The 12,381-nt window shown below is 45.6% G+C and overlaps 1 protein-coding gene across 1 annotated transcript; it reads right to left on the bottom strand.

Moving 5' to 3' along the window:
* Positions 1-6,273: 6,273 nt before the first annotated feature.
* Positions 6,274-10,351, bottom strand: LOC121538074 (transcription factor Sox-18-like). The gene is made up of 3 exons (XM_041845831.1): positions 9,613-10,351; positions 8,045-8,640; positions 6,274-7,945 (listed from the first exon to the last, which is right to left on the bottom strand). Exons 1-3 carry the CDS (start codon positions 10,013-10,015, stop codon positions 7,250-7,252), a joined length of 1,695 nt encoding a protein of 564 aa, XP_041701765.1. The 5' UTR covers positions 10,016-10,351; the 3' UTR covers positions 6,274-7,249.
* Positions 10,352-12,381: the final 2,030 nt, after the last annotated feature.

Here is a 12,381-nt window from a genome sequence, read left to right as displayed (position 1 = left end):
GGAACTGGTTTCTACAGTTTGAACCCCTGCTGTCTCTGGCCACACCATCTAGATGTGTGAAAGTTAGTGTATAAGCTAATGATCCGTTATGTATGACATTCCTCGGAGTGTATAAACTTACATTTTGCATTACCATATCATTTTTGTATGTTCTCTATGGTTATGTACTTGAAAATGTATCAATTGACCAATTTGGCACATTTGGGCAGACTTGATACAAAATAGTCCAGTATTGCAACGCTTCACTGGATCAATCTGAAACTCAATCTGCACACACACTGCTTCCATCTAGGGGCCAAAATCTCAATTGCATGTTGCATCGCATGTTTTCTTCTTTGTATTATCTTTTACCAGATCTAATGTGTCCGATCCTTAAGAGGTTAACTATTTGCATATCGCTACAACACTGTATATAGACATAATATGACATTTGAAATGTCTTTATTCTTTTGGTACTTGTGTGAGTGTAATATTTACTGTTCACTTTCTATTGTTTATTTCAATTTTTTGTTTATCCATTTCACTTGCTTTGGCAATGTAAACATATGTTTCCCATGCCAATAAAGCCCCTTAAATATAATTGACTTGAGAGATAGAGAGAGCGGTGGGAGAGAGAGAGAGAGAGAGACGAGAGGGAAGGAGAGAGAGGGGGAAGGAGAGAGAGAGGGAAGGAGAGAGAGGGAAGGAGAGAGAGGGAAGGAGAGAGAGGGAAGAAGAGAGACAAGAGGGAAGGAGAGAGAGGGAAGAAGAGAGACAAGAGGGAAGGAGAGAGAGAGAGGGAAGGAGAGAGAGAGGGAAGGAGAGAGAGGGAAGGAGAGAGAGAGAGAGAGAGAGAGAGGGGAGGAGAGAGAGAGAGAGAGAGAGAGAGGGGAGGAGAGAGAGAGAGAGAGAGAGAGAGGGGAGGAGAGAGAGAGAGGGGAGGAGAGAGACAAGAGGGAAGGAGAGAGAGAGGAAAGGAGAGAGAGGGAAGAAGAGAGAGAGGGAAGGAGAGAGAGAGGGAAGGAGAGAGAGGGAAGAAGAGAGAGAGGGAAGGAGAGAGAGAGAGAGAGAGAGAGAGAGGGGAGGAGAGAGAGAGAGGGGAGGAGAGAGAGAGAGGGGAGGAGAGAGACAAGAGGGAAGGAGAGAGAGAGGGAAGAACTGTAGTGGTGATGAGACCCATACAGGGGGTAGTGACTGTAGTGGTGATGAGACCCATACAGGGGGTAGTGACTGTAGTGGTGATGAGACCCATACAGGGGGTAGTGACTGTAGTGGTGATGAGACCCATACAGGGGGTAGTGACTGTAGTGGTGATGAGACCCATACAGGGGGTAGTGACTGTAGTGGTGATGAGACCCATACAGGGGGGTAGTGACTGTAGTGGTGATGAGACCCATACAGGGGGTAGTGACTGTAGTGGTGATGAGACCCATACAGGGGGTAGTGACTGTAGTGGTGATGAGACCCATACAGGGGGTAGTGACTGTAGTGGTGATGAGACCCATACAGGGGGTAGTGACTGTAGTGGTGATGAGACCCATACAGGGGGGTAGTGACTGTAGTGGTGATGAGACCAATACAGGGGGTAGTGACTGTAGTGGTGATGAGACCCATACAGGGGGTAGTGACTTTAGTGATGATGAGACCAATACAGGGGGTAGTGACTGTAGTGGTGATGAGACCCATACAGGGGGTAGTGACTGTAGTGGTGATGAGACCCATACAGGGGGTAGTGACTGTAGTGGTGATGAGACCCATACAGGGGGTAGTGACTTTAGTGATGATGAGACCAATACAGGGGGTAGTGACTGTAGTGGTGATGAGACCAATACAGGGGGTAGTGATGTTTGTAGTGAGGTAATGTGTCTAATAATAAATACATTGGACCACATGTTTTGGTGTCTAATAAAAGCGCTTCTAGTCATAGGTCATGGGCCACCTCTTTTACATGTCCTACTGCCCAACTGGCTCCGCTCAGCCCTCCCTGGCGCTCAGGGGGCGTCCGCCACGTCACCTCACCACACTCCACCCGCCGCCTGGAGATCGACAGCAGCCTGGCTGTCTCTGCTACAACACGACTCAGCTTCCTCTTGGCTTCCACTCCCTCGCCCTACACCCCTCCACCCATCAACGTCCGTCCTTACAATCCTTCATTCCAGCCCTCGAGCCTTCCACTCCGCCGCCGTCCACTCCTTCCCGTCCACCCCTCCAACCCCTAACAGCAGTGCCCCACCACAGCCTCCTTCCTAGCCCCACACCCAACCCCCCCTCCGCCAGTCCATCCCCTCCATCTCGTTCCCCTCGCCCTCCTGCTCACACACCGGAAGGGGAAGGCAGGGAAGGTGGGCTCCTGCTCCGCTCTGACACGGAACAGTGAGGCGATGGAAGGGGCCAGGGCTGCACTTCCTGGTTTAGACACACATAAAAGAGAGAGAGCAAACCCCATGACATCATGCTGCCTGTGGTTGGTCATGTTGGTCAGCCATGCCTCTCACTGTGTCCCTCTACATATGCTGTCACTGTGTGGAGAATCAAGGCTGTAGGGACCATAGTCTATGTTAGGGACATGGTAGACTGGTGGTCCATTCTGTTTGTGAGGTGGCCCACTCTCCTGGATGTTGTATGGCTTTACAAAGACTGAAGAGTTGACCAAAACACACCATATGCCTAATATGGGACCATTAGGGACACATGTATAACCCTGAGTGACTGGAACCATGAGATATCTATCTGAGAGCCAACATGTAGAACCCTGAGTGACTGGGACCACGAGATATCTATCTGAGAGCCAACATGTAGAACCCTGTGTGACTGGACCAACAATGTATAGATCTGACAGCCAATATGTATAACCCTGAGTGACTAGACCAACAATATATATATCTGACAGCCAATATTTAGAACCCTGAGTGACTGGACCAAGAGAGAGAGAGAGAGAGAGAGAGAGAGAGAGAGAGAGAGAGAGAGAGAGAGAGAGAGAGAGAGAGAGAGAGAGAGAGAGAGAGAGAGAGAGAGAGAGAGAGAGAGAGAGAGAGAGAGAGAGAGAGAGAGAGAGAGAGAGAGAGAGAGAGAGAGAGAGAGCTGTTGATATCAATCATCAGTCTTTCATGTCTTATTGTTAGATTTACTGGAATAAAGTGCCAGGGGGGATGTTGTCGTGCAGAGCATGCTCACACACACACACAAACACACAAACACACACACACACACACACACACATACACACACAAACACAAACACACACAAGGATGCTTATGCATTAATGCCACCACAGATGGGCTATAAACTATGAACTGGGGGAGGAGAACAACAGAGAGTATCACACACACAGAGAGAGAGAGAGTGAGAGAGAGAGAGAGAGAGAGAGAGAGAGAGAGAGAGAGAGAGAGAGAGAGAGAGAGAGAGAGAGAGAGAGAGAGAGAGAGAGAGAGAGAGAGAGAGAGAGAGAGAGAGAGAGAGAGCGAGAGAGATAGAGAGACAGAGAGAGAGAGAGAGAGAGAGAGAGAGAGAGACAGATAGAGAGACAGAGAGAGAGAGAGAGAGAGAGAGAGAGAGAGAGAGAGAGAGAGAGAGAGCATCAAATATAAACTTGAAGAAGAGAGAGGAGAGCAACAGTACTGGGAAAATCCCTCTCTCAACCACATTCATTCATTTCTCTCACTTCTCTGTCTGCCTGTTGGTTGCGCTCACAAACGCACACAGTCAAACTTAACTTACACGTTACACGTATTGTGACAGCATCGTCACAAACACACAACCAACCACATACTCGGCAGACCAGAGGAGGCTGGTGAGAAGAACTATAGGAGGACGTGCTCATTGCAAATAATGGAATGGAATACATTGAACGGTATCAAACACATCAAACATATGGAAACCACATGTTTGACTCCATTCCATTTAACCAATTCCAGCCATTACAATGAGCCTGTCCTCCTATAGCTTCTCCCACCAGCCTCCTCTGTTACAGACCAACACACACACATTGATGAACTCTCAAACACGTACAAACACACTCCCCCCACCACACACACCAAAGTATCCTTTCAAAAGCTGATGTTTGCTAGTTTCCAGATGGGAAAGAGAATGAAATGGACTGGCTGTTCACTGTCATGTTTTCGACTGCGGGTGACGAGCCAAGGGTGATGTCGTGTTTGGATACGAAAAACACCTCTTCCCCTCAACATCCTTCCTACACACACACACACACACACACACACACACACACACACACACACACACACACACACACACACACGCAGACCACTCCAACATCCTGAACTTCAACAGGAGTTTCCTGGCCATTCACATTCCTGCTACTTTTACATGTTATTGATGAAACTTTATACTGACTGTGTCCTGCACTGGACCTGCTCACAATTTCACAGCGACCCCACTACACACTGCTGCAACCATGATCCTTATGGGGACAACACACTGCTGCAACCATGATCCTTATGGGGACAACACACTGCTGCAACCATGATCCTTATGGGGACAACACACTGCTGCAACCATGATCCCTAGGGGAACAACTACACTGCTGCAACCATGATCCCTAGGTGGACAACACACTGCTCCAACCATGATCCCTATGGGGACAACACACTGCTGCAGGGATCATGGTTGCAGCAGTGTGTTTGAAGAACCATTCAGAGTGGGATCTTTGCCCGTTATGTTAAGAGTTCCCTTAGAACACACAACGATAAGCACAGCCTAAGCGCTGACATGACAAATATTTTAAAAAGAGACACATTTTAACAGTTAGATCCTCGTAGCGTATTAAAGAAATCTAACTCTCTTTTTCTCTAATCCAAAAAGTTAATTGAGTGTTCTGGAAACAATAATAAAAATCAATTTCTCTTTGATCTACTTCCCTTCTCTCCCTGCGTTGAGAGAGGAGCCGCGAGGCGAGGAACAGTAAATCTTCCTCCCAAATGGCACCTTGTTCCCTTGTTAGTGAAACGCTGTCGACTGCGGCCCATAGGGAATAGGGAACCAATTGGGACTCAGCCTCTGCGTTCTGTTGTTTCGTTCTTGTTAAAAATGTTTTCTTTCAGTCAGCGGTTTGGGAGGGAAAAATAGGTTCATGAGCCAAACTAATTTAGTGGTGATCAGAAATCCACCAGGATGGATTCAGACAGTCAGTCGGCTTAAAGGTTACACACTGGAGAGATTGTCTTTCTGTCTGTCTGTCTGTCTGTCTGTCTGTCTGTCTGTCTGTCTGTCTGTCTGTCTGTCTGTCTGTCTGTCTGTCTGTCTGTCTGTCTGTCTTTCTTTCTTTCTTTCTTTCTTTCTTTCTTTCTTTCTTTCTTTCTTTCTTTCTTTCTTTCTTTCTTTCTTTCTTTCTTTCTTTCTTTCTTTCTTTCTTTCTTTCTGTCTGTCTGTCTGTCTGTCTGTCTGTCTGTCTGTCTGTCTGTCTGTCTGTCTGTCTGTCTGTCTGTCTGTCTGTCTGTCTGTCAGTATGTCTGTCTGTCTGTATGTCTTTCTGTCTGTCTGGCTGGCTTTTCTTTCTTTCACAGTAACAACAACATGTTGTGTAAACCACAAAAAACTCTGACTAGATTGAAGTGAAATAACACCACTAACAAGTCTAATGTAGACTAGACTAGACTGACCTAATAACACCACTAACATGTCTAATGTAGACTAGACTGACCTAATAACACCACTAACATGTCTAATGTAGACTAGACTAGACTGACCTAATAACACCACTAACATGTCTAATGTAGACTAGACTAGACTGACCTAATAACACCACTAACATGTCTAATGTAGACTAGACTAGACTGACCTAATAACACCACTAACATGTCTAATGTAGACTAGACTGACCTAATAACACCACTAACATGTCTAATGTAGACTAGACTGACCTAATAACACCACTAACATGTCTAATGTAGACTAGACTGACCTAATAACACCACTAACATGTCTAATGTAGACTAGACTGACCTAATAACACCACTAACATGTCTAATGTAGACTAGACTGACCTAATAACACCACTAACATGTCTAATGTAGACTAGACTGACCTAATAACACCACTAACATGTCTAATGTAGACTAGACTGACCTAATAACACCACTAACATGTCTAATGTAGACTAGACTGACCTAATAACACCACTAACATGTCTAATGTAGACTAGACTGACCTAATAACACCACTAACATGTCTAATGTAGACTAGACTAGACTGACCTAAAAATAACACCAGAAATAAAATCTGAAATCTGAACTAACTGAACAAACAGGAAATCATAAATCCTTAGAAATAACTTTATTTATTTAGTAAAATATTTAAAAAGCAAGATATTCATTTACAAAATGCCCTCTTCAATTAAAGAAAAAGCAACCGAAGTGTAAAATAAAAAAAAATAATGTCTGTGTCGAAGCAATGTTGTAATTCCAATGACGTACTGTATGAAATAATGCTTTTATTTTGCCTGTTTGATTTAATTGCAGGGTGACTGTTTTGTTTGTTTTATTCCTAACTTTGTTTTTGAAGATAATTATTACCAAAAGTTTTTACCTGCTCAACGTGGTTCTTAAAGAGGCAATCTGGGATTCAAACAACAACAAAGCGGTCAACCCACCACTTTTTTTTTGGCACAAAGGCTACATATCATTAATATTTATTGTGCTTAATGGATATCCTAATCCCAGATTCCCCTTTCATGTGTGGTGAAGGAAATTAAAATATGAACAAGTGTTTGATGTAAATAGAAACAGTGAAACTTCGTTGAAAATTAACTCCTAGTCTCCTAACATTGCAGACCTCATAAATTCACATTGTATTGAAACAACAATCCTCTGCTTCCATTTGTAAAATACATATTTCATTAGAAAGATTTGGAACATAGTGATCTTCCTATACATATATTTGTGACCCAGTGCAAATAAAACAGTTTTTCATAGAAATAATTTCAATACAATCTACACAAATAATACAAAACAACATGAACTAGGAATACCGTATATATAAATGGCTATAGTAAAAAGGAACAGTTTTATCATTATAAATGTTCTGCCTGTCTGGACAGGAAGTAGAAGAGCTCAGTAGTCTTTAGTGGTCTGCAGTAGACTGTTGCAGACTATAAAGCATTGTAGTGATCTTACCCTGAAAGTCTTTAAGACTCAACTGCAGACCTGGGTCAAGTACATCAATCCAATGCTTTCCAAAAAGTTTTTTAACATACTGTATTTGACCAACAGGTCGGTAGGCTGCACTAGACCTTACTAGACTGTAGTACATGTAACTAGCCAGTAATACAGCTGCTGTAGTAGACAGCACTACTAGCATCAGACAGAGCAGAGATGAGAGGACTGCTCTGGCTCTCCTCACAGACGGTATTCCTCCCTGGTGGTTTAGAGAGGGGTGCGTTGGTATACCCCTCCAGAGCTTTCGAGACGGGGATGAGGGCACTCCCATACCCTTCCGTACGAGTCCGGCTGGCACTGAGGTACCGGTCAAACTCGTGACGGTCCACCTCTGTCCAGAACTCAACGGACGTCGGGCCTAAGTGGTTGGACCCAGCCTGGTCTATGGAGTCCAGGGTCTGGGGGTTAGGGTTGGAGGTGGGGGCCAGTGAGGAAGAGGAGGAAGAGGAGGACTCGGGTGGTGGGGAGAGCTGCCCCAGGTGGGAGGTCTGGGGGGTGTCTGGTCCAGCGCTATTGTACAGGTAACTATAGCAACCAGAGGACATAGAGGAGACAGAGGAACTAGTGATGGGCTGGCGGGGTTTGACTGGCTCAGAGCCCTGGGGGTTAGAGTAAGGACTGGGAGAGTTCGTAGGCTCTGGAGCCTGGCTGAGGCACTTCTCCTGGGGAGGACGACAGAGCAGGGAGACATTCTGGCTCTGGCTAAGATGGTGATCATGACCACTTTGACCCTGACTATGACCCTGACTATGACCCTGACTATGACCCTGACCCTGACCCTGACCCTGACTATGACCCTGACCCTGACCCTGACTATGACCCTGACCCTGACTATGACCCTGACCCTGACTATGACCCTGACTATGAACCTGACTATGAACCTGACTATGAACCTGACTTTGACCCTGACTATGACCCTGACTATGACCCTGACCCTGACTATGACCCTGACCCTGACCCTGACCCTGACTATGACCCTGACTGTGGCTGTGAGGATGGCTGTGGACGTTGTGGTGATGGCTGTTATAATGGTGGTGATGGTGGTAGTTACTCCAGGCACCATGCAGCCCTACGTCCTCCTGCATGTGAGGGGGAAAGAACACCCCTCCGTCCCCTCCTCCCTCCTCCATAAAATCCAGAGGGGACATCTCTGGTGTGGGCAAGCCGTAGCTCTCCAAGTCCCCGGTGTGGAGGTCCCTGAAGTGGCCCAGTGGAGGCAGGAGGTGGTGGTGTGGATGAGCGTGGCCTGGATGTCCATAGCCATCCAGAGGGTGTCCGTAGCCCTCCCCTGCCCCAGGAGCCCCTGCCCCTCCCTGGGCTAGGCTGTGGAGCAGAAACCCCGGTTCCCGTTTGAGCTTCTTGGCCTGTTTCTTGCGGCGGGGGCGGTACTTGTAGTTGGGGTGGTCCGTCAGGTGTTGGAGGCGGAGTCTCTCGGCCTCCTCAACGAAGGGACGCTTGTCCAGAGTAGACAGGGCCTTCCACGACTGGCCTAAAGATAATAATAATGTATCAATATATATACCATTAATACCATTATTAGCAGCGGTAGCACAATCAGCATCATAATCATAATAATTATCAGCATTATCAACATTATCAACATTATCAACATGATTGACATCGTACATTTAGCTAATATCAGTTGTGTACATCCAATTATAAACTGGGTGGTTGAGCCCTGAATGCTGATTGGCTGAAAGCCGTGGTATATCAGACCGTATACCACGGGTATGATTTTTACTGCTCTAATTACGTTGGTAACCAGTTTATAATAGCAATAAGGCACCTCTGGGGTTTGTGATATATAGCCAATAAGGGCTGTATCCAGGCACTCCGCGTTGCGTCGGGCTTAAGAACAGCCCTTAGCCGTGGTATATTGGCCATATACCACAACCCCTCGTGTCTTATTGCTTAAATAGAATCTGCGCAGCTCTAAACATGTTCTGGATAGAGTTTTTACATATTGTAGATACTAAGTGATACTGTTGAAAAATAAAAGCCTAACTAAATTCAAAATCTACTTCTTTACTCTCAGGAATAAAAACTGGTTTCACGTTTCACTATTGCTTACTAAAACAGTACTGTACATATTGAACAATGAAACCCATCCTACGTGTGGATTTGGCTTGAACAAGATGTAGTACCAGCAGCGACTAAATTCATACCAAATAATTAGAGTTGATTTAACTGATTAATTGTGGTTCGTGACATGGCAAAAAACATTCACAAAACATGCTTTAATATTGCACACAGTCATAAGTCAAAAAAACATGCTGAATACTGTGTGTGTGTGTGTGTATGTTTGTGTGTGTGTGTGTGTGTGGTGTGTGTGTGTGTGTGTGTGTGTGTGTGTGTGGTGTGTGTGTGTGTGTGTGTGTGTGTGTGAGTGTGTGGTGTGTGTGTGTGTGTGTGTGTGTGTGTGTGTGTGTGTGGTTTGTGTGTGGTGTGTGTCATAACCTACCCAGCATCTTGCTGAGGACAGCGTTGTGGAGGTCTGGGTTCTGAACAGCCAGTTGTTTCCTCTCGTCTTTAGCCCACACCATGAAGGCATTCATGGGCCGACGGATCCTCGACTCGCCCCCTGCTCTCCCCTCAGCGCTGCCCGGGGAAGGTGCTTTTGGGTGGGTCGAGTCAGGGCTTCCTGCCCCTTTCCCTGGTTCAGCTCCAGCCCCTATCCTGGCCTCTGTACGGCCCCCAGCAAGGCCACGGTCTCCAGATCCTCCATAGAGGGGGGTCTGGTCGAAGGGTCCTAGCCCACGATCAGAGCCTGGGCTGGGGGAAGAGACCCATAGATGGCCCTCGGCTCCGTCCCGGCCTGGTAGAGAACTGGGCTCACGACAGTAACTAGACTCAGATATATTCATTCCAGCTAGACAAACTCCTGTTGAGTTGTTGTTGTTGTTGTTGTGTAAACTTCTGTCGGTGTTCTTTGTGTTTCTTAGTAAACACAGACAACGAGGACAAGGCTAAAGGTTTTAAACAGCGTTCAGAGAAACCGATAGACACAGAGGTAAGAGGAGCAGGAAGTGCAAAGCAAAGCATTGACCTCTGAACGGCGGGAAGGTTCAGCCGAAACCAGGAGTGCAAAGTCCCCAAAAAAGTTCCACGACTCTTCCTCTCTCTTCTCTCTCTCTCTGTTTTCCAGAACCTAAAGGAGTGTGGTGTTATCCTCCAGAGCCGTTTGAAAGTTGTGGTGAGGCTTGATAAACCCGTGGTGTAAATATATACCCAGCCTAAACCAATCAAACGCCAGGGAGACTAGCAAGGCGAGCGGGAGGGGTCCGGCAGTGGGAGAGTTCCCCCTCCTTTCCTCCCCCCCCCTCCCTCCTTGTCCTATCCGCTCGGAGCTCACACAGAGAGATGCAATCCGAGAGGCCCATTGTTTCTGCTCACACACACACACACACACACACACACACACACACACACACACACACACAGCTTCCCCAGCCACGCTGTGTGTCTCTGTCTCTCCCTGCCTCCCGACTCCCACCTCCTTCCCCCAGAGTCCCTATCCCAACCCCCTCTCCCCCTCTTCCCTCCCCTCCCATCATCTGAGGCTAGGGCTGTGGTGAAAGGAGACCACACTCAAAGCACTGCTCGTTAGCGGTGCAGCTCTTAACAACAACAGTCAACTCTCTCTCTCTTAGACTTTCTTTTAGAGAGCAGAAAACAGCGAAGAGAGCTGAAACACCGCACCACTTGCACCCGGTAGTAGTCATGAGGTAACGCCCAAATTCCTCAACATGGTCTCACTAGGACAAATCAAAACAGTGACGTGACCGTCGATGCCGATTTTTTTGATGTAGACAGGTCCACCGAATAAAAACATTAGAACAAGACAACGTAACCCATATGTCACACGCATGACCTCTGACCTTATCTAAATAATGACAACTGACCTGTCCTGTTGCAGCGACTGTTAAGTCATGTGATTTGCTGTAACATTACAGAACATTGTTGACAAACGTAAGAGCGAGGGAAAGGGGTGTGGCCTAATGGGGCGTTAATGCCCTTTAACCCAGGAAGTAAAGATCAAAACCTAACAGGTCTCAGAGGACACTTTAGCATGTTACACACGATAAGATGGGAACTCTTTCTCTGAGGGCATGGCCGGTAAAACCCATTTGTTTCTTAGAGCGTGGTTGTCCCAATGGTTATTTTGCATACTGTACAACCTTCCCACAACTTTCTGGGAATGGTGCAGGCAGGATAGTTGCTTGGCTTTGGAAACATTCTCAGCACATTTAATGACTTTCACACACAAAAAAAAACGTTATTTTCTTGGTATTTCATTACTTTAACACAACGTTGCCTAAAAGGTCAAACATGGTTACATTTAATTTCAATTTTGGTGATGTTTTATAGAACCTTCTCCAACTGGTTTGACATTGGGAATGTTCTCAAATAGTTCACAGAACGTTAAGAAACAACCTTGTTCTGTGGGAATTTCAGTACTTTTCTCATGGTTCAATTTAAAGTAATGTTCTCACAGAAAACGTTCCATAACAACCACGAGAAACTTTTAGTAACATACAGAGAACATTCTAAGAATGTTATGTTATTCAAAAATATCTAAATATACAGTTTAGCATCTTAACAGCATATCAGTTTCAACATTCTAGTAACTATCAGTAGATATGCTTTGGGACTATCCAAATAAAGTGAAACACAAGTTGACCTTAGTTGATGTCTACAGACTATCTACTTCACATACAACTATGTATCAACTGATGAGCATGTTCAGTGCAATTACTAACACTAGTAACCCTAGGGAAGTGGTGTTGGGGTTGGAAAGTAATAAAGGGAAATATATTTATAAAAAGGATATGTACAGTGAGGGAAGAAAATATTTGATCCCCTGCTGATTTTGTACGTTTGCCCACTGACAAAGAAATGATCAGTCTATAATTTTAATGGTACGTTTATTTGAACAGTGAGAGACAGAATAACAACAAATAAATCCTGAAAAAACGCATGTCAAAAATGTTATAAATTGATTTGCATTTTAATGAGGGAAATAAGTATTTGACCCCCTCTCAATCAGAAAGATTTCTGGCTCCCAGGTGTCTTTTATACAGGTAACGAGCTGAGATTAGGAGCACACTCTTAAAGGGAGTGCTCCTAATCTCAGTTTGTTACGTGTATAAAAGACACCTGTCCACAGAAGCAATCAATCAATCAGATTCCAAACTCTCCACCATGGCCAAGACCAAAGAGCTCTCCAAGG

Source organism: Coregonus clupeaformis, chromosome 24 (genome assembly GCF_020615455.1).
Source record: "Coregonus clupeaformis isolate EN_2021a chromosome 24, ASM2061545v1, whole genome shotgun sequence".
Lineage (NCBI taxonomy): Eukaryota > Metazoa > Chordata > Actinopteri > Salmoniformes > Salmonidae > Coregonus > Coregonus clupeaformis.
This window is presented reverse-complemented; position numbering and strand designations above follow the sequence as displayed.